General features: G+C 41.9%; 1 protein-coding gene across 4 annotated transcripts in view; it reads left to right on the top strand.

The window, feature by feature from the left end:
* Nucleotides 1–23,524, top strand: part of NOVA1 (NOVA alternative splicing regulator 1) — a 233,031-nt gene that overhangs the window by 160,706 nt on the left and 48,801 nt on the right. For 2 of the 4 annotated variants that reach the window (XM_059723013.1, XM_059723014.1), the window contains exons 3-4: nt 1,161–1,327; nt 22,789–22,932. In XM_059723013.1, the coding sequence (XP_059578996.1) occupies nt 1,161–1,327; nt 22,789–22,932 (311 nt within the window). The remainder of the gene's footprint in view (nt 1–1,160; nt 1,328–22,788; nt 22,933–23,524) is intronic. The other 2 variants (XM_006266728.4, XM_019496193.2) reach the window with 2 other exon arrangements.

The raw sequence follows: 23,524 nt of genomic DNA, 5'->3' as shown, positions 1-23,524 counted from the left end.
GATGGTACTAGACCTAACAGGCTGAGGAGAACCCATGTGCTAACTCAAGGTGAAGAATGGCTTGAGGGCTGTTCTGCTTAAGGGAATCATTCTCTCTGTAGTTCAGAAACGGTTGTGATTTCTCCCTGAAGACCTGATACTCTGACATACAGAATACATATTTAATTTATCAGGTGGGTTAAATATCCATCAGTATATTTTCTCTGGCATTATCGCTTATTTGGGGAACAGGACTATGGAGGATTCAGTATAAGCCATAAACATAAACCAGAGGTACTGAAACTGCCATCTACAGAATGCTGGCCAGTTGTATGGTGCTGATTTTCATTGTATCCAGGTACTAAATCTTGTTAAAGGACAACTGAAACTACTTTATCTAGATTCTAAATGATACTTTTTGTGTGTTCAGTAAATATTTGTTGTAGGTGTTATTGAGGTGTTAATAAGACATAAATGGACTGGAATACAGGCTGGATTCTCAAGACCAGGAAAGAAAATTGCCTTGAAAATAATTCCACATAAACTGTAACCTATAGCTTGAAAAAGGTTTCAAACTCTAGGTACTAAACTGGTATATTTCCAGTTTAGGGCACTGGTCACAGAAATATGCTACATGTTGATCTATATTATTGGATAGAGCTACTCTAATGCTTGTCTTAAACATTATTTAACATTTTAGCATATTCCTAAATCAAGCTCGAATCTTAAATAGTTTCTGAATAATGTTCAGAAGTTTGCTTTTATTTCTAATTAGGATTACAACATTGTTTCTTTTCTTTTTTTTTCCCCATTCATAATACTGTATGTATCATATTTTATTTATTTTCTGGGTAGTTATTAATATGCCTTAGCCATTTTTGAGCAAATAGCTAGTTAATTTGGGCTAAAAGTTTACACAGATAAATGTAAGATCTATATCAACAGAAGTTACCCAAAACAATTTCACATGATATTAATTTTAAATTGTTTTTAAACTTTGGAAATTTCTTCCTATTTGTACACTTACCCAACTGTTACTACATTTACCTTTTAATGTTGCCTTTTAATAATTAGGTGTCTATGTTCAGTCACAATTCAAACGATTATTTGAGATATTGACAAATCCATGGCCAAGCATCTAATATTAAGACTTGTTTGCAATAAAGGTTCTCTCTTTACAGGTACTACAGAGCGGGTGTGTTTGATCCAGGGAACAGTTGAAGCGCTGAATGCAGTACATGGTTTCATTGCTGAAAAGATTCGAGAAATGCCTCAAAATGTGGCCAAGACTGAGCCAGTCAGCATTCTGCAGCCCCAGACCACTGTTAATCCAGACCGCATCAAACAAGTGAGTTTTTTGTTGAGAAAACAGAGGCACGTCAGCTGCTTAGAATTAACTGCTTTTTTGAGAAGCCTTAAAGATTTAACATGTAAAGAATCAACATTAAATGTATCTTAAGAGAATGTCAGAGGTTTTAATCAAGAATTTACTGATCTTTTTTGCTTTATAGTTTATCTATTTATTATTCTCAGTAGGGTTTATACACAATACTTTATAAATTTAAATCAACTATATGATGTATCCATATATTTGTCTTTTTATCTCAGGGAACACTCATTTTAAATGGTCAGTCCATTTTAAATTTAAAATATGGGCCTATCCATAGATCCTTAAGATACATTACAATTTAGGAAAATTATGCCAATAAATTTCTTCACCTTTGTGCATCAAAAAAATCTTTTATGGATATCATTTGATAGTCATCTAAAGTCTACATAAAAACTTGAAAATTACAAGAATTTTGTTGGTATTTTCAGCTGTTCCAACTATCCATTTTTAGCATCTTTTTGCATAAATTTTACATGGCTTCTCTTCTACTATTATGTTTTGTGTAACTAAGGTAATCACATATGATATATATAATGATCTAACATCATCCCTGTATTGCATCACATTTTCCAAGAAAATTTAAAACTGGGAAAAACAATGTTCTCTAAGGAGAATGAATTAATGGGGCTAAGTACTTTTAAATCTATAATTTATTAAGTTATTTCTTGAGGAAGAAGAGAAGAGAGAAAATTAAATCAATGAGCATTCAGGGGAAATTTTCTCTTGTTTCTTCTGTATTTGAATGGTCCCCTTAATAAGATTCAGTGTCATGCAATGGTTCGTAAGCTGTATGTATTGTCTTTAATTATTTATTCTATGTGCACATGAACATACCCAGAATGTGTATTTGATTATGTACTGCATTTTAAAGGTTTTATTAGCATGAAGCTGGGATAGTTACACTGTTCTAAAATATTGAAAATTTAAATTATTTGAGCCATTGCAGATTACTGTTAATTACCACAAAATCATTTATTCTGTATACGTACATATCTCAGAGGAAAAAAAAGTATTATAGAAATTCTTTAGAGATTTTTAAAAAATCCATAGGACCTGACTTCCATATATAACTTTTCCTGTAAAAACTAGTTTTTCTTTAGTTACCAGCAGTGTGAATGAATATGGTTCAGAGGAAGAGATAGCTAAAAATGTAATGTCTCAAATAGATTTTCTGCATACAAAATGTTACAATTTTAAGTCCCGTGTCTCATGATCTAACAAGAAGTGTTCTGCATTGCAAGGGAAAGCTGTTTTTTTCCCCCTTTTTTCAGTAATATAAAATACTTATTCCTAGTTCAGTCAGTAGGACTATGAGATATTGGAACTACAGTTCTACTCCAGTAATATGCCTAATTACTGCACAAAGATCTTAGGACAACAGATAAATACACTAACTTATTGGTTCTGCAGTTTATCATATGATTCCATAGTTTTATGACCTGAAGATATCACAACGTATTAGTATGTGCAACATACAGATATATAGATGTGTGTATATATGAAGAGGTAGATATACAAATTTATATGTATTTTATAATCAAACTTAAATGACTTCCCATTTCTTGTGTAATCAAGTGATATCTTTGCATGAAAAAATTACAAACTGTAATAATTGGCTTAGCAAATTTAAATTATGAAAACATATTCTCACAGCTTTTTTTCAAATTGGCATAAGATAGTACGTCCTCTAGAGTATGTGTGTGTATACACACCACATACACTCTTTGTGTAAAATAGGCAAAACACATGTATTTTTTTTAAAGTTTCATAAAGCTTATATAACTTTTACAAACAGCAGTTATGACTTAAAAACTTGATGTTATTTTGTTTGGGAGCAAACAAGTCGCAGCTTAATGAAACCAACCAAAGTAAAGCTTAGCATAACTTTTGGGACAATAATCTTTATGAATTATCATCATTTTTTATTTTTAGAAACTTGAATATGGTTTCTATTTCTCTAACACAGAACCCTAGTGAAAGGCTAAAATGCTTCACAACATTTCTACCACCCAGGCTTGTGATTATAGAACTGAGTGGACAAATACAGCATTTTATGAAGGTAGCATTCCCCTAGCACCTATTGACTTTTTAGCTTAAGTGTTCAGACAGATGCAGATGGTGTAGTGGTAAGCTAGCCCTGCTTTTCCATTGTCAGCCAGTGAAGAACTCTACCTTAGTGTATTTTGTCACTAGAGTCACTCCTATCTGTGGCAGGAATCACTCCTATTTATTTTCATGATCAGTAAACTGAAACACAAAAGTTCCATAACACAATCTGTATTGTCCCACTGTGCACATGGGCTTTAAAAATCCCAAACACAGTATTTCAATGTAGGCATCCAGTTCCAGAATACTTCATCATTCCACCCCTTTCGTGTTCTTTCCAGCAGAAATTTCCCATGCTGTCCACCTGAGAGTTTTTGGAGTCACGTTAGAACCATGGTAGACCAGGAAATATGTAAGAGGCAAAAAAAATTGTGAGCAGTATCTTTTATTGGACTCACTTCATGGTTGAGTTAGATTTAGACAATTCTGTGCATTTTTCTTGTGGTCTGAAAAAAAAAAACAGGCACTGCTAGGTCCAAATAGTCTTCAGGGTTGTAAAATGGGAGAAGAGAGACATTCCCAGGAATAGCTAACAAAAATGAAAATTGTAGAAGAAAGGATAGCTTGCTCAGTGGGTGATTAAGACCATTAAGAAGGGACAAGGTCATAAATACCTGTGGATTGAAAGGAGATTATCAGAAATCAGGTAAACGATAATGAATTATGGAGCCAGTATACGTGTCCAGTCCTTGGTTTGTAGCTTATGAATTTTTGTTCCTACCTTTCTAGGTGTTTTGTAAATACCCCTTGAATACAAGGATAATGAGGTCAGAAATTGAGTGGGGGGGGGGGTATGACAACTGTTCTCCTACTGGTTAATGTGTCTCCGTCTTTTCTCTGTGATCATATAGCCTAGTGCATAATTTTAGTTTAGTTTTACCCACATAGTTTCCATGAGTGCATTTGATGCACTGGATGAAATATACTATATACCCAGATATACCCATGCTAGGATAGTCTTATAGGATCTGTGGATTCTGATGGGTTTATTGTGGGAGATGTTGATTATTTTAGCTGTGTTGAAAGGTTCATAATGGGATGGGCTGAATCCCATTCAATGTATGTTGATCAGTGAGGAGTTTGCTTCTTATGATGACATGGGCAAACCTAGGTTAAGGAGTTGTTTGAAAGCCAGGAATGGTGGGGCTAGCAATATTTCTCTCAAGGGCTGATATTTTTTGAGCATAAGCTATAATTGTTTGATGATACTTTTTATTGGTTCAAGTGTAGGATGGTAGGTAACCACTAGAGATTTACAATCATGGGGGTTCCTTTTATATTGTACCAGATCAGTGCCAGGTATTTGGCGCCTCTTACAAAGATATGGTCTATATCTCTGCTGGAGTGTCCTTGTATAAAGGCACATTTCAGGGTGTCAAGGTATTGCAAGTATTCTTAGAGCATTTTTTGGTAGTGTTTGAGGACCTGACTGTAGATTACAGCTTTTTGATGTGTTTGGGATGATTGCTGGTTTTGTGGATTTAAATATGGTGGTCTGTGGGTTTTTTTGTGCTATAGTGGTTTGTGGGGTGTTATTCCAGTTGTGGATTGTGTTATCTAGAGAGTTAGTGTTAGTGTAAGAGTATTCCAGAGAGAATTTGTTTGAGATGTGATGGTTGTTAAATCTGTGATGGAAAGCAGTAAGTGAGTCTCAGTGTTTGTTCCAGATGTTGATGTTATAATCTATATAATATCAGTATAACTCAGGTTTGGTGGGGCAATATTCTAAAAATTCCTCCTCCAGGCAGCTCTTGAAAGTTTGGCATATTGAGAGGCCATCTTTGTACCCATATCTGTGTCCGTGGTTTAAAGGAATTACTGGTTATTGAAGATAAAGTTGTGGGTGAGGATGAAGTGCATGATTTGTGCAACTGGACAGTACTGAACACAGATGTTGACATTATAGCTTATTATAACCTACTGAATTAAGGATAAGCTCTTTTCACTCCACAGATGTTAATGACCCTCCCCTTTTTAAAGATTGTGATCTTCCACTAATCAAGCTGCCCTGTGTTCTGCAGCTTTATTGTCTGTTAGCTGCTCCTACAAATGCCTCTCTTCTCCTATTTCACAAACCTGTGCTTCATTGAAAAGCTTATCTAAGTCTATTCCAACCCTGCAGTTGGTCCACAAAAATTCTTACCTGGGAGTTGTCACTTCTCTATTATTATTAATCCTTCAATGGGAATTACCCCTCTTCTGCCCCACTGGCTCCAGCCTAGATAGTCATTAGGCAACCCCAACTACTAGTTAGGGTCCCTCAGTATGCCAAACTTCTACTAGCCTTGGTTCTCAGCATTCTTCAGATGTCTGGATTCAGTCCTCCATCCTAGAAGACAGAAGGCAAATACTTCTGGTACCCTACTTCCCTAGTACTCTGTCTCCTCTTACAGAGGTGCTGGACTTACTTTATTTACATGGGCCAGAAACTGTGTGTGTAACGTCTGAATAGCAGGGCTCCAAGTTATTTCATTATTTGAAAATAGTACAGAATACCTTAAATTTCACCTGAAAATTGATCAATGCCTATTATAAAGATGGATGTAATATTCTGTCAGCAGTTCACCGTGTTCAGAAGGTGCACAATTGCTTTTTGCATTAGCTGAGTCTTCCATACAGCTTTCACAGTCATTTCCAGGTAGACAATATTTCAGTAACTTATCTAGGAAATGATAGAACCACAAATGACCAACAAAACAAAAGCATGATGTCTTTTGGCCATCCAGAAGTGCAAAAGGCATTTCTGCTACTAGCTGAGCTGGAAATCCAGGCTAAAAACATATGGAAACTTAAAATTATCAGTGGAAGCAGCCAAATATTCAGCCCTTTTGTAAAACAATTTCCTGGGTTACTCCGTTTCAGAGTCTTTCTTTTGAAAACCTGGGCCCCAGAGTTTAGGGACAAATTGTACAAAATAAAATGACTAAACTTAAACTTAATTTCATATTTCTACACTTGAGTGGCCTGAGGGTCTGAGCGCTACCAAATCCTGTTGAAGTTAATGAAAACTAGATACGGAATTTGAAGTCTAACTTTAGACAACCTAATTTAAAAACGTTGGCCTGAATCCCGGAATGCCCACTTTGGTAATATCTGAGCCAGTTCCTTCTAATCACAGAGTGCTCAGTAAACTACCTCAGTTTCTTAAAATGAATCTCCTGGAAAATAGCATTATTTATTTTATTATTTAAATCTTAAGCCAGCTGGTTCTATCCCAGATTCTTATCTCTGTTCGGCTTTGGAAATTTAAGGAAATTGCTTCATGTTGGACAAACAAATATAAAACTAAATACTTAGGTATATATAGACCAGGGGCGGGCAATTATTTGGGCCTGGTGGGTCGCATTTTGCCCACCCCTGATATAGACAGTATTCACTCTGCATCAGGAGCTACTTAGCACATTCTCATAAACTTTAAACAGGAAGGTGACAAGATTAAGCCCTGTGTGACAATGTAAGAAAAAGGCTTGGCAAATGAGAAGAATCGGCTATCTAACCACCCTTTTGGCTCTGCAGATAGAATTAACACTACTGCTTTCAAAGACATTCTTTCTACTCATGCTAGTTCTAGGTGTATTATCAAATGCATCTGATCTTTGTTCACTGGTCAGAAGAGATCATTAACAACTGAGACAAATAACATTTCTATGCTATATCCATATTTGAATCCTAACTGACATTCTTAGAATTAGAGAATGACAAATGCTGCTGGAATTGGCTCATCACCTTGTTTCCAGTTAACTTTCTTTAGAAAGATGTATTATTCTAATTATTATGGTTATTATATTAGTCAGCTGGCAAAAGTTGGTAAGGTTTCTATGTCAAGAATGATTTCTTAACCAGTTGTTAAGCCATAGCATATTTAAAAGATACTACCAGTGAGCCATTCTTCAGTGAGGTGTGAACTGCATAAATCCATTTACAGATTCCTGGGAAGGAGAAAGAATGAGATGTGGGATTTGCCTTCCTTCCAGGTTACTTCCCTGTGATTTTCATGGAAGCTCCTGGTTAGCCATCAAGCCCCCAATATATACTGGTGTTCTACTAGGCCCCAAATCTTTTGCTGAGATACTGTTCACCCATGGGGACAATCACCATAGTTTGATTCGTATATAGAGGTTATATAGTTGCAAGCATTTTGTACTAGAAAGTGAAGAGGCCCAACTACATCATTTAATACCTTAAATAGTCCCAAGTTAGTTCTTCTAGTTACCTGCCCATTGACGTGAAATTTTGAAATGATATTAAAGGATACAATATAAGATACCAAAATCAGTACAAGTTTACCAGAACTATGAAAGCAAAACTTATTATTTCATTGTTTTTTATCAGGTTTCTTTAAATTATTCCCTGACCCAGAACATTCTCCTTTTTTCCTAATTCTATCCTGTAGCCTGTGACACAACCGTCAGGCCACCAAGTCTATTTCACTTTTGCTAATTTTTCATCCTTTTTTAAGCATGTTTTGTTGTTGTTGAAGGTCTATCTTATTTTAGTTAAAAACCTTTCTTTGCTGGGTTAATTATGGGGTTTGGTCTACTTTGCACTAAAAGTTGTCACATAAATTCCCTGCCACAAAGTAGGGTATAATTGATCTTTAAGAAACAAGCAAAACTGTTTTGTAGACAAAGCAATATGCAAATGATTCTGTCTGAAACAAAGATGTTTATTAATCAGGACATAAACATTGTTCAAAAATTGTTTCTTGTAAGAAAGACATCCTTTTGGCCATACACTTCTTGTAACAAAATGTAGGTGCCGACCGCAAGAGTTTCACCCTCTTCCTCAGACTCTTGGCTTGGTACAGACATTCAAAAAACTTAGCTGGAATCCATCTAAGTTATGCTGTTTACTCTAAGTGCCCTAGGTTAGATTGGGAGGGAACAGAACATGCGTTTGCCCTTTGGGGGGGTGGAAATGCTGGCTGCGTGCACTGGCCAAGCCCAGCAGGTTGGCGGCATTTATGTTTGCCTCCCAGCGGTCTCACCAGGCTGTCAGACACTGCTGAGCAAGGCCAAGTGTCTGGGCCACCTCTGATTGGCTGCCCAGTTTTCCCCTGCTGCTACATCATCTGTCAGCCATAGGCACCTGCCATCTTCAGGTAGCCAGCGAATGTAGGCATGCTGTCCCTGCAGCCCAGTCAGGATCCAGCTCTGTGAGGATGCCCCCGCTTGCTGTGGCCTAAGGGTCCCTTTGGCTTTCTCCAGGATGGAGTGTGGGGGTTTGCCCCAGGCAGGACAGAGGTGGGAGAGCAGTGAGGCTCACAAGGTGCTGAAGAAAAGGTGGTATCAGCATTGCATCCTGCATTCCCAACCCAGGGCATCAAAGCACAGATTGTCCCTCCCCTGTCTCAGTTCCATCTGAGTCCCGGGACCAATGCTCTGGAACAACTCCAGTCAGGGCATAGAGGATTCTGCTACCCCTTGAAGCCAGCATCAAGTTCCCAACTGAAACCCCATCCCCTGCAGCCCTGGGGACAGCCACACCTTCCCCGCAGGTGTGGGGGGGGGCAGCCACACCTTTGTGGCTGCAGCATCAGACTGAGGGGTGATTCTAGGATGGAGATTGGGGGGGCTTCATGGGGAGGGCCATGTATCCCTGTTAAACAATGCTGGGCTGAGCTGGTAACAGCCCCTTTCCTGTCCCTTCAGAGCAGGGGCAGGTAATTATATTGGCTGGAGGGCCACTTAATGAGTTTTGGTGAGCTGTTGAGGACTGCAAGGGTAGCCCCACCCCTTAATGGGTGACCTGCCTCCTAGTCATCATCTTGGGACTAGAAGTCCCACCCCTTAACCCCCTGACCTTTGCCATCAGAAGTCCTTCCCTTTGCTCTGGAAGTACTCTCTTTGGAGGGTGTTGCCATCTTGAAACCAGAAAAAAGAAACAAATCATAAACTAAAAATTCAAACATTTACTATGACTAGGGGTGCACCAGTAAAGGGTTTTTGGGCTGATACCGATGGCCGATTGTTAACCAGCCATATCGGCTGATACCAATCTGATTGACGATATGCAGCCTGGCAGCTTGGAGAGTAGCATCCAGCCGGTAAGTCTGTGGGGAGGGAAGAGGCATAGGGGATGGAAGGAGCATGGGGGGGCAGACCGAGGCCCCCTATTGAGGCAGGGATTGGGGCTGGAGCTGGGGTAGGCCCACTCCCTCCCTCACCACAGGGGTCTTGATCTACCCCCCATGCCCCTTCCCCCCTCCCATAGACTTACCAACCAGATGCTTTCCATGCTGCTGAGCTGAGTTTCTGGCTGCATGTGTGCATGTGGCATTTATCAGCATAGGCAGAGGGTGAAAAAATTGTGGAGAGGGCTGAGTGCACATGCACATGTGCGTACCCCTCTTCCCCTATAAAGTCTGAGGGGGAGGGGTTAGGGTCACGGCCATGGGGGGGAGTGGGGCTGGGGCTGTGCCAGGCTTCACTCAAGCTGGGCCAGGTTGTGGGGCAGTCGGAGCCCGGTGGCTCCTCCAAGGACATGGGTGGTTGGCTCCTGCCACTGCATGCACTGTGAGGGAGCCAGGGGAAGGGTCCACCCCTGGATGAACCACTGAGCTCTGATTGCCCAATGACCCGGCCGAGCCTGGGCCCCATTCATGGTGAAGTCACAGCCTAGCAGTTTCTCCATAGGCACAGTGTGGCATTGGGGAGCCAAGTGTGGGGCAGGTGACCCCCCCCCCCCAATCTTTGCATGGGGCAAGAGTGGGTTGCAGCTGGGCTATGCTTGCTCTCAGCGTCCTCACCTCGCTGCTGCCTTTAAAAGTGGCACAGTGCGGCACCATGTGCCTCACTGCCCAGCCCGCTCAGCGGCGGGATGCACATGGCGCCATGCTGTGCTGCTTTCAAAGGTGGCACTGAGGCATGGAGGCTGGGAATAGGCAGAGCCCAACTCACGGCTGCGGCCCAACAGGAGCAAACATCAGGAGGGCAAACATCAGGCACATGTTTGCTCAACATCAGGAGCAAACATCAGGAGGGCACTTGTCCCCCCCCCCCCTTGGTTCCATGATGCTGTGCCTCTGGAGGAGTTGCTGGACTCTGATTGTCCCATGACCTGGTCAGACCGGGTCATGGGACAATCCCCACAGTGCAGCAGGGAGCAGGGCAGGGGCAGGGGTGAATGATTCTCCCCCACCCCAACCCCACTGGCTTATGCACTGTGGGGGTATCGATCTACCTTCCCTCCCCCTCCCCCCCCAAGCCTAGGTAAAGAAAGAAATTAACCTGCCTGTTGGGATGGCTGGGATCCTCCTGGCTGTGCACCGCAGGGTATCCGAGTGTGCATGCCCCTCCCCTCTGCTGCAGCAGCCTGCAGCTGGGCTGCCTTCCGGCCATACTTGCTGGCTTCTGCATTTTGTGGGGGCTGAGCGCAGTTACCATTTCCCTTCTGCCGCCTATGTTTATCTATGTTTTTATATGATATGGACCAATGTATTCGTGCACCTTTAACTATAAATTATTTTAATCTTATTTTAAAATATTTTTGTCCTACTTTATGTATGATGGCATAGTGTATCTAGAGGCAATTGCATAATAGCTCAAAATACAATCTTACTCTTGTATATTGTATTTGGGGGAGGTAAGGGTGGTATGTGGGGAGGGGTGGTTGGGGCTGTGTGTGTATGGGAGAGGGTGGGTGTGGAGGAGTGTGGGTGTGGAATAGGTGGCTAGAGTGGGGCTATGGGAGGGTGTGGGTGTGTATGGAGTTGAGGGGGTGGGTGTGTGGGGTTATCACAGGGTGGGAGGGTGTGGGTGTGTTTGGGGGCATGGTTTTGGAGTGTAGGGGGACCGTAGATGTGTTGGGGAGTTATGGTGGGGGGTGGGAATATGTGTGGGGGTGGTGGAAGTGTGGTTGTATGTGGCGGGGTGAGGCGTTCTCAGAGTCACTGGAGTGTGCCAGTCTCTTTATCTGCCAATGGTAGCAGTGAGTGGGACCAGACCTGCCCATGTCCATAGTGCACAGCTCCCTGCACTCCCACCCCAGTCCCCAGCTGCAGGTGGTTGCAGCATGAGGGGGCCAGCTCCACCTGGCTCAATAGCACTCTCACCTGAGTCCCCAGCTGCGCATGGTGCTGGTGTGCAACGCCAGCCCACCTGGCTGCATAACTTGGAGCTCTTGCACTCCCACCCCATGGTCTCCATCCATGGCCTCACCCGGCTCCATAACATGCAGCTTCTGCCTGAGTCCCTGGCCACAAGTGGCAGCAGTGTGCAGGGCCAGCCCAGCCTGGCCCCATAGCACTCCCGCCCAAGTCCATGGCTGCACATGATGGCAGTGATTGTGGCCAGCCCCATTCAGCCCCATTGTCACAGTTCTCATGCCCCTACCCCAGTCCCCAGCCACATGTGGTGGTAGCATGTGAGGCCAGCCCAAGCCAGGCCCATAGCGCACAGGTCCCTGTGCTCCCACCCCTTTCGCCCAGTGGGAGTCCCTGGCCCCAACCCAATGGGGCTATACCTGAAATCCCACACTCTCAGGAAGGAGAGGGCTGGGCACAGCTTCAAGGTGACCAGGCTAAAGCCTCTACCAGGCAGAGGTTTCTTATATCTAGCAGCCCCTAGCTCAAGTCTGGGGTGGGTCAGGCCAGACTGGGATGGAGAGGGGGTATCTGCTTAGCAACCAGAGCTACACTTCCTGCTGGGATGTGCTAGCTTGGAGAGGGGCAGCCCAGGGCTTACAGAGGTGCTCTTCAGGCTGTATGGAATTGCCTGTCAGGCCAGATCTGGCCCACAGGCCATATTTTGTCCACCCCTGCTGCAGAAAGCAGTGCTACAGACAGCACAGAGGGGAGGGTTGGCAGAGACAAAGGAGGATCCACAGTTGTGCCCATCCAGGTGAGTCTGGGGGCAGAGCCGGGCAGCAGTGCCAGGGGCCAGCAAAAGACCCCAGGAATGGTTCTGGCACATGCACACTTATTGAACATTCCCCAGATCCAGGTGTTGGCTCAGGAGTTTCCAAGCAGCCGCCATACACCACAGGAACCTGGGGACCCACAAGATTCATAGATTCATAGATGCTAGGGTTGGAAGGGACCTCAATAGATCATCAAGTCTGACCCCCTGCCTGGGCAGGAAAGAGTGCTGGGGTCAAATGACTCCAGCCAGATGCCTATCTAGCCTTCTCTTAAAGACCCCCAAGATAGGGGAGAGCACCACCTCCCTTGGAAGCCCATTCCAAATTTTGGTCACCCTCACCGTAAAGAAGTTTTTCCTGATGTCTAGCCTAAATCTGCTGTCTGTCAGTTGATGACAGGGGAAGAAATAGATGCGGGGCTCCTGAGGCAACTCTCGGAGACCATAAAAGCTAAAGAGGCGGTAGTCATGGGGGACCTAAACTACCCGGACATCTGCTGGGAGACGCAGACAGCAAAGTCCCACCACTCACGCAGGTTTCTAAACTGTGTACAGGACCTCCACCTGACACAGGAGGTACATGGTCCCACTAGGGGGAATGCCACACTGGATCTGGTATTGGCAACAGGGGATGACATAGTAGGGGACCTCCAGATCGGTAGCCATTTGGGAGACAGTGATCACCTAATAATAGAATTCAGCATAAGACGCCGAGTGGGTAAGGTAACTAGTAGGGTGAAAGTGCTAGACTTTAGGAAAGCTGATCTCAATGAACTCAGGCGATTAGTCAAGGACGCACTGCAGAGTAGGAGTTTTGAAGGGATGGGAGCCCAAGAATGGTGGCTGTGCCTTAAGGAAACAATCCTTCGGGCACAAAGCAAGACGATCCCCAAGCGAGGCAAAAGAGGGAAAGGGGCCAGGAGGCTTCCCTGGCTGACTGCAGAAATCCAGGGCAGCCTAAGGGCCAAAAGGGGGGAGCACATAAAAAGTGGAAACAAGGTGAGATCACTAAAGAAGAATATACCTCCTCTGCTCGTGCTTGTAGGGAGGCAGTTAGACGGGTCAAAGCTACCATGGAGCTGAAGATGGCAACCCAAGTAAAAGACAACAAGAAATTGTTTTTTAGATATATTGGGAGTAAAAGGAAGGCCCAGGGAGGAATAGGACCCCTGCTAAATGGGCAGAAACAATTGGTGACAGATAGGGGGGACAAGGCTGAACTCCTCAACGAGTTCTTTGCCTCAGTGTTCCTAAGTGAGGGGCACGACAAGTCTGTCACTGGGGTTGTAGAGAGGCAGCAGCAAGGCGCCAGACTTCCATGAGTAGACCCTGAGATGGTTCAGAGTCACTTGGAAGAACTGGATGCCTTTAAGTCGGCAGGCCTGGATGAGCTCCATCCGAGGGTGCTGAAGGCACTGGCCAACATCATTGCAGAGCCACTGGCGGGAATATTCGAACGCTCGTGGCGCACGGGCCAAATCCCGGAGGACTGGAAAAGGGCTAACGTGGTCCCCATTTTCAAAAAGGGGAGGAAGGAGGACCCGGGCAACTATAGGCCGGTCAGTCTCACCTCCATCCTTGGTAAAGTCTTTGAAAAAATTATCAAGTCTCACATTTGTGAGAGCCCAGCAGGGCAAATTATGCTGAGGGGAAACCAGCACGGGTTTGTGGCGGGCAGATCGTGCCTGACCAATCTAGTCTCTTTCTATGACCAGGTTACGAAACGCCTGGACACAGGAGGAGGGGTGGATGTCGTATACTTAGACTTCAGGAAGGCCTTCGATACGGTATCCTACCCCATACTGGTGAACAAGTTAAGAGGCTGTGACGTGGATGACTACACAGTCCGGTGGGTGGCGAATTGGCTAGAGGGCTGCACCCAGAGAGTCGTGGTGGATGGGTCGGTCTTGACCTGGAACGGTGTGGGCAATGGGGTCCCGCAGGGCTCGGTCCTTAGACATATACTCTTTAATGTCTTCATCAGTGACTTGGACGAGGGAGTGAAATGTACTCTGTCCAAGTTTGCAGATGACACAAAGCTATGGGGAGATGTGGACACGCCAGAGGGCAGGGAACAGCTGCAGGCAGACCTGGATAGGTTGGACAAGTGGGCAGAAAACAACAGAATGCAGTTCAACAAGGGAGAAATGCAAAGTGCTGCACCTAGGGAGGAAAAATGTCCAGAACACCTACAGCCTAGGAAATGACCTGCTGGGTGGCATGGAAGTGGAAAGGGATCTTGGAGTCCTAGTGGACTCCAAGATGAACATGAGCCGGCAGTGTGACGAAGCCATCACAAAAGCCAATGGCACTTTATCGTGCATCAGCAGATGCATGACAGATAGGTCCAAGGAGGTGATACTTCCCCTCTATCGGGCGCTGGTCAGACCGCAGTTGGAGTACTGCGTGCAATTCTGGGCGCCACACTTCAAGAAGGATGCGGATAACCTGGAGAGGGTCCAGAGAAGGGCAACTCATATGGTCAAGGGCCTGCAGACCAAGCCCTACGAGGAGAGACTAGAGAAACTGGACCTTTTCAGCCTCCGCAAGAGAAGGTTGAGAGGTGACCTTGTGGCTGCCTTTAAGTTCATCACGGGGGCACAGAAGGGAATTGGTGAGTATTTATTCACCAAGGCGCCCCCGGAGGTTACAAGAAACAATGGCCACAAGCTAGCAGAGAGCAGATTTAGATTGGACATTAGGAAGAACTTCTTCACAGTTCGAGTGGCCAGGGTCTGGAACGGGCTCCCAAGGGAGGTGGTGCTCTCCCCTACCCTGGGGGTCTTCAAGAGGTGGTTAGATGAGCACCTAGCTGGGGTCATCTAGACCCAGCACTCTTTCCTGCTTATGTTGGGGGTCGGACTCGATGATCTATTGAGGTCCCTTCTGACCCTAACAGCTATGAATCTATGAATCTATGACCATTGTTCCTTGTTACCCCAAGAGGCATGGTGGTGAACAGAGCATCTCTGATACCTTGCTGCGTCCCCCTAATAAATTTGTAGGTGGTCACAAGATCACCTCTCAGCCTTCTCTTGCAGAGGCTGGAGAGTTCCAGGTCCCTCAGTCTCTCGTCACAGGGCTTTGCTTGTAAACCCTTAGCCATATGAGTGGCCCTCCTCTGGACCCTCTCATTGCTATCCACATCCTTCTTAAAGTACAGTGCCCCAAACTGGACACAGTACTCCAACTGCGGTCTGACCAATGTCACATAGAGGGGAAGTATCACATGCTTCATTCTATTTGTCATGCATCTGCTGATGCATGATAAAGTGTGGTTAGCTTTGCTGATATTTCCTCCCACTGACGACTCATGTTCATTTTGGAGTCCACTTTGACTCCAGTATCCTTTTCCACTTCTGTGCTGCTGAGAGGGTCATTTCCTAGCCAGTAGGTGTGCTGAATATTTTTACACCCTAGGTGCAGCACTCTGCATTTGTCCTTGTTGTACTGCATCTTATTATTTTCTGCCTACTGTTCCAACCTGTCCAGGTCTGCCTGCAATCGTTCCCTACCCTCCAGAGTGTTCACTTCACCCCACAATTTAGTATCATCTGCAAACTTGAACAGAGTACACTTCACACCCATATCCAAGATGCACCATGGTGTCTCCAGGAGCAGGTTGGAAGGGGGCCAGTAGCTGCATGGAGCCCATGGCTGATGGGAAGCAGCGCTTGCCTGTCCCCAGTCAGGGTTTTGTCCTTTGTTCCATTGATTCACTCTGTTCCCAGGTGCTGCTGCTGTCAAGGTCAGGGGAGGGAAGCTGGCAAGATCATGCTGGAAATGGAACCGCCTGAGTCAAGCCAGCCCAGCTGGCAGCAGTTGGTGTTCAAGTGGTAGGTGGGGCTAGGACTGGAACCCCATGGTTACAGGGGAAGGAACTTCAGCTGGGAGCTGGGGACTGGCCTGGGGCAGGAAGGGAATCGTCTGAGCCCTTCCTGAAGCTGCTCCAGCATGCAGGTCCTTGGGTTCAGACAAAACGTGGACAGGGAAGGGGCATTCCATGCCCTGCTGACCCAGGCTAGGAATGCAGGGTTCACTGCTAGCACCACCCCCCACAGGCAGCTTGCAAGCCCCTCTCCCACCCCTGCCTCTGTCCTTCCTTTAGCTGACAACTGGCTGGAGGCAGGGTTGGGGACAGAGGTTTTGCTAACTTAGCACTGTGATAGTCTGGTGGCAGCGTGTGCTGAGCCTTTGCTGGAGCAGGCCAACTTCGAGCACATCTTCCTGTAAAGGGGTGCTAGTTGGGGGTTCTCAAAGGAGCCTGGGAAAGCTGGAATGCCAGCAGACAGTGACCTAACTTGATTCGATAAGGGATCTGGTACAGAAGTTTGGGGCACCGGACTAACCTAATTTGCATAAATTTGAATGCATGTTAATCCAGGGCTCTGTTAGTCTGGGTTCCACCATTTTTAGTTTGGTCTTTGTGCCCCAAACTTTTGTATGGTTACAGGTTTGGTTTAGTTTACATCTGTACCTAGCATTTATGTTATGGCTAAAGAACTGGTATGTGGTTTTAAAGGCTCCAGTTCTATTCAGAGGAGGATTCTTCAGCTATAGGTGCAGAATACAGCACCATGGCTAGGAACGGGCATTACACACATACTGGTTTAAGTGATCAAGAACTCACTTAAATCTGTAATGGAGCAGATGTTCAGTGCACATAAACCAGTTTGAAAATGACTGAAACCTTCTTGAGATAAACTTGCTTGAATGTAGTATCAGACTTAACTGATGTGGGTCAAACCAGTTTATGCAATGTCTGTCCCAGACCCCTTGCTGGTTTAACTTAAACCAGACTCCCCCAGCATCCCAGCATGCTCTCTGGACTGGGTGAGGCCCTGTGCTCCACAGCAGAGCTGGTTCCTGCCCTGTGCTCCCTGGCTGGAGCTCAGCAGGGACTGCAGGCGTCTGCCTGGCTTTCCCATGGTCCCCTCCTCCCCCTCCCACTCCCTGCTAAGCAGGAATTATTTTCCTGTTCCCTCTGCCTTACACAGAATCCTCTCAGCATTAGCTAGCAGACCACATGCTGGCTACAGTCCATGCTGTGGCAGATGGGACAAAGGCAGAATCAACAGGTAAGCTGCTAATGTCCCTCTGTTGTTTTCTTAATGGGTGATAAACACTGAGTATAGGGATGATAAACATTGTGTTATCAATTTCCTGCTGGGCTAATGGGGGCGGGGACCCCTCCCTAATCAGAGTGCCAGGGTCTGGCCATGCCCCCCTCAGCTCAGCACAGTGAAAGGGAGGGAGAGCTGCTTTAGTGCCCCCCAGCTTCTAGTTTGAGCCGCTACAGGCATGTGCCTCCATTTATTCAGTGCAGAGTCCCAAAGTCCAGAGTCTAAAAAGTGCAAGTACAATCTATGTAAGTGCAATTTAAGTATGTAACAGTGAGCACATCTACACGTACATGTGCACGTGCACGCCCCCCTCAGCTCAGCACTGTGGAAGGGTAGGGAGGGCTGCTTTAGTGTGTGTGCCCCCCTCCTCCCCCCCCCCCCCAGCTTCTAGCCTGAGCCACTGAAGGCATGTACCTACATTTCTGGGATGTCTGTACAGTTACAAACTGATTCAGCCTAGCCAAGTTAGACTAACCTGCAAAAATTGAATCAGTTCTGGCTCAGGCTTTCTGAATGTCTGTCCCCAGCCCACTCAGAATGGCAATACGTTATGTATGTGTTGCATAGTATAAGATAGTATCAGAGTCTCAAATTATAGTGCAAATATAATTCCTTCTTTAGTATCTAAACTGTAATCTAATTAACTTTTTTTTTTAACAAAGCCAGCTTCTAAAAATCAGTAATTAGGAGTGGTTCCTAACTTTAAAGATATTTCACAATTATCATGTTTCCTAGTTTTAAGTTAGAGACTAAATTAATTATTAGTGGGTCTTCAAAATGTGTAGTGCATAACAGACTGAGGGGTCTCTGGGGATGTCCATCTCTGACATTGTAGGAAATGTCTCAAGCCACTCTTTCTGATTCTTCAGCAGAAATGTTTCATGGCTGCTATGTCCCTTTGTTTCACTTCCAAAAAAAAAAAAAAGAAAAAAAGGCAACTTTTAATTTTTCATTTGACTAAAAATATACCACATTTTTAAAAAAGTATTACGTATGTTCAAATGATAATAGTGCTGTTCAAGCCCATGCATGTTAACATTTAAGACTGAAACTTATTCTATGTTTCACATAGTATTGCTTTGTGTAGTAAGTCTACAGTATTGCAAGATTACCATTGTTTGGCAAGACCTGCAAACTACAAAGTGGTAAGCTGATTATGGAGTTTAAGCTTTACATTCGAGTGTCCTGCCTTTTGCAGTGTTTTCATCTTTTCACCATTATTTAATAGTTATATTTTATTATTCAATTTTCTGCCTTTTCCCTTCATCTTCCTTCTTATTAAAAATAATAGTATGGAATTAAAATAAAATATTATACAGTTCACTCATTTATACAGGTACTCCTGATCTTACATGTAAATATTTAACCTTATTTTTAAGGTAATATATAGGGCAAGATTGTGATATTTAGATACCCCTCAATATTAAGTGAGCCTTAAAATCTCTCTCTCTTGGAAATTTTGCACAGGGGTCTACCCCCTTTATACTGTAGCTCAGCCAGCTCTGTGCTGCATGCCAGTCCTGCTCTGTACCTCAAAAAGTGTGAAACATATAGCAAGTCATGGCTTTGCCCTTCTCCCTGTTGACTTTAGGTTGTTACATAGCTTAGGAGCAAACTGAAATTCTTTGAGAGCCATACAGAGAAAACGGGTCTGCTGTGATCTTCCAAAATAGCACACATTTAAATATGGGTGAGGCAGAATTTTTTTTAATTTACATTCTCAGACACCATGTTCTAGAAGCACAAAGCATTTCTTAAATCCTTTAAACCTTTAAACATTGTCTTCCCCATGCTCATAATTACAAAAAAGTATATACAATTGGAGACCAAAAAGAAAATCAATTTTAACCTGGATTAGAAATTTTTAGTTAAGTTTCCGCTTGTTGCAGAGTTTTATAAGTTCTTAAAAATAGTATGCAATAGATATTCTGACTGGTCCTTTACTATAGCCTTGCTAGAGGGCCTTCTATAATTACTGGAGAGCTTCAATAATAGTATGAATGTTTCAGACTGGAAAATTGAAAATCCTTAATGTGAATTCATCTTATAATTTCTAATCACTTTATACTTCTCATTCCCAGAAGCCTAATAACTTCTAAATTCAAGCGCTTGCCTAATGAAAAACACTTGCTAAATTTTTTAAATTATTCTGCACTGCATAGTAATTCAGAATTATTGAATTACTTCCTACTTCCTTTAATAAGCAATTCTGCATAAAAGTGTATTGCATAGAATTCTTGTAATACAGTCCAAGATACATAGATAAAACATTTTTCCCATTAATATAGGATTTAAAAAGCCCTCCTTTTTTGTTTGAAAATATTGTTTCATAATTGGAATAATGAGGAAGTAAGTATAGTTCACACACTACAATGTATGCACCGGTTATATTTGGGGATAGAGGGATTGTATATCTAGCTAAATTGTATCTTGTTATATATCATTTAGATTTTTTTTTCAGCTGTGTTATTTAGTGCATGAAGTGGCCATTTTTTCATGTTGCACTTTAATGGTATGTGACCTGCAGAATAATTATTGTTAGAGAGGAACAGGCAAATGACTGCAACTTACACACAGCATAGAGCCCAGTTCTGGCCTGTCACTCTTGGTGGTACAGGATGAGGCTTATTTATTATTTTTAGATAGAAAAATATTTGACAAAAATAGAGGCTGTGTATATAAGAAATCCTATTTCTCTGACCTTATTTGTATTAGTTTAAAACATAATTTGCTGTTCTAGTAAATTAAAAAAAAAATGCTGGTAATGTCATTAACCAGAGAAACAGTGCCTTGGCCATAGATGCAACACACTTTGGTATGTAAAGTAATTTCTGCTCAGAATTTAGAATCATAGGAAAATCACTGGAATATTTTGTCATTGGTGTATGTATTTAGAAGAAAATGTGTATGCCCATATTTCTTGATTACGAAACCATTGTTTGTCTTTGATTATTCTTACCATGTTTTTTTAACACGTTTTTGTTCAAATAATGAAAGCTCCAATTTTAGGGAATGTGAGTCAGTAGCCAGCTGCAGATATCATCCATAAGCTGTCACCCCTCCTTTTTTTCTTTGCTGCCCATATTTTTCCTGCTTTAGGACATTGAATGTTAATACTTAATAAAGAATTGCATATAGTCTAGCAGTGTATATAGCCTTTGCTATTAAAAATAGGGCATTTCTTAGTGTTAAACTGTACAAGCTTTCAAGTGAATGCAGTAGTTAAAATTGCAGAACTCTGTTAGGCAGCTGTTAAATCCTATTTTTGTGTTGATTAATTACTGCTAGACAGAAAATCATATATGCACTTTATTAACATCAATTGCCCAAAACATCACATGCTAGAAATATATAATAATTGAGGCTAATAATCAGGCAGATATAACCCTCCTCAGCCTCAACTGCGATGTGGCTATAAATTGTATTTGGTTCTTTAAATATATATCTGGCCAGTACTTTAGTATTAAATTACAGTGCAGACCAGAGTTTTAAGTTACAATGGACTGTTCAGCTTCATGGTAGTAGTACAGATACAATTGTAACTAGAATGATAAAAATTAATCTGTTATAGTCTAGAAACAAACTCTTCCTGTGTAATTCCATTAAAACCCAGGCGATTGCACTGATGTAACCTAATAGAATGAGCTCTAAGTGAAATCCACAATTTATTTTTCTAAATAATGCTAGTCTGTGAGAAACAAAGGTGGAGTGAAAGATATGGAAGACTCCTTTTTAACTGCCCTTCTTTTCATTACAATATCTACTGGTTTTACTAGCACTACATAATTCAGCAGATACCCATTATTTTTGAGAGAGAATTGACCGTGCTAGTGTGTGATAAGACATCTTTTGATAAAACTGCATCTTATGCTTAGGGATATATTCTTTTTTCTAAATGTCAGCTACAAGTTGAAAATATCAAGTAGGTCTATGTATTTTTTAATATGTTTTGCTTCTGACTGCTTCACTTGTACACAAACTTTGAAAACACAAAACAAAGAACTCTACATTGCTCAAAATGTAAGACCAAGTATTCAGCATTGTATGTATATGTACAATTCAGTATTTTGCCAGAACACAGGACTTTCTCTATTCACATACTGACTTGCGCACATGCATTCAGGATTTTGTTAGTGCAAAACTATGCACCCAGTTTTTTAAATGAGTTTTGGTTTTTTTTAGGTCTGAATTATTGTAAGTACCAGGACTACACATAATTTAAAGTTAGGTTGCTATATTTCCACCTAGATTTGCCTCAGTTATATGAAAGCATAATGCATATCATTGTACAGCATTTTAACTTAGAATACTATTGATGTACTTTCAGATTTTCTAAGTTACTTATATATTACAAAGATGTTCAAAAACATGTTTAAATGAGTATTGTATACTGTTATGAAAATTAATATCTGACATTCTCACTATATGAACAGAAAATTTTGTTAGGAATAATGTTTAAGAGAGTTATATGTGTGTATATATATTTTTCAAAGTGCTTTTTGATAACCAATGTGTTCAATTAATGTTAAGTATATGTATATTATTTAGCAAAATCTTATCAATAAATATGACTCATAATTATTTTTGTGTTTATTTTGAACACAGGCTGGTGCTACATTATTAACCTTTACCCTAATTAAATAATGATCTTTTAACACTAATGATAAATATATTGTAGTAATTTGTTGTGATGGCATTAGTTGCATGTTTGTTTATAAGATGGATGTTTACATTTTTCACACGTGCCTCTTGATTAAAAAAATCAATGAATATTTTAACAGCTAATTTATTGCTGAAAATTCAGTAGCTTGAATTAAATTATTTTAAGATATGGATAACAAAATTATTTTGGAATCAGCTTGTTGGATATACTCTATACAAAGACTGGATGAAAAAATTGTATATCAAAGTAAATTTCACTACTTCTTCCAAACAGTAGCCCTATTTGTTTACAGAAACATTACTGTTTTCAGTGTGCTCATTGAACTTGCTGGAATTTGTGTTTACTTTAGTCTTTGTTTTCCCCAAGAAGAGGAGAGGGGAAAGAAAATATTCCTCATGTAGTCAGCATACCTTTTAGTATCTATGTGAGTTCACCATCTTGATTTCAAGTCATGAATTTGTTTTTACACACATATGCATGCATACTTACATGCATTACTTATTTACTCAATTGACTTTAAATTCCATTAAGTTCGAATGAGTAAGAGAAGGATTTTGGTCTTTTTTATTCTTTTAATTTTCTAGTTACATTACTTTTGTTTATTTATTTTTGACTGTTCAGTCTAAGGCTTGTAAAGGTTGATTTGCTCCTGAACTGCTTTGTTCCCAGACATTGCCATCTTCCCCAACTACCACCAAGTCCTCTCCATCTGATCCCATGACCACCTCCAGAGCCAATCAGGTACAGTATCATCCTACCATCTACACCATACTTTTCACGGGTGACAACATGCAGACTGGAGAAAAAGATATGGTGGGTTAAGGATTTATTCGTTCATTCACATGTATACACCCATAATCATAGATATCTAATACTGTTGCATAAGGAAAACTTTTCAAAATTTGGTAAACTGAATGGTAAAGTTTTCTCCACTGAGTATTTTTTTTTTTGAATTTTTAAACATCTAATGACAGTAGAATATATTATAAATAATATTTATTTTATTTTTACCTTTAATAAAAATGTATATATTTGTAGGTGTGTATTCGTGAATCTGTAATTGCAGTAAGTGTCTGTGTGTGTGTGTGTGTGTGTGTGTGTGTGTGTGTGTGTGTGTGTGTATATATATATATATATATATATATATATATATACGTGTGTGTGTGTGTGCACATATATAATCCCAAGATCCCTATGTCATAGAATGGAATTAGCATCAATGCCATATTTAAATAGATAAATAAAATGGTCTACATTTAATTTTAAAGAAACAGAAACTAGTTTTATCCTTAATTGTGACATTTCATGTAGAGGCAATAGTATTTATCCAGTTTATTTAGCAAAATAAAATTAGTTGAAATTAAAATGTAATGACAAAAATGAAGTAAAGATAATGTTTTTAAAA

Source organism: Alligator mississippiensis, chromosome 2, assembly GCF_030867095.1.
Source record: "Alligator mississippiensis isolate rAllMis1 chromosome 2, rAllMis1, whole genome shotgun sequence".
NCBI classification, from domain to species: Eukaryota; Metazoa; Chordata; order Crocodylia; family Alligatoridae; genus Alligator; species Alligator mississippiensis.
The sequence above is the reverse complement of the archived record's forward strand: the minus strand, read 5'-3'. Positions and strand labels throughout refer to the sequence as shown.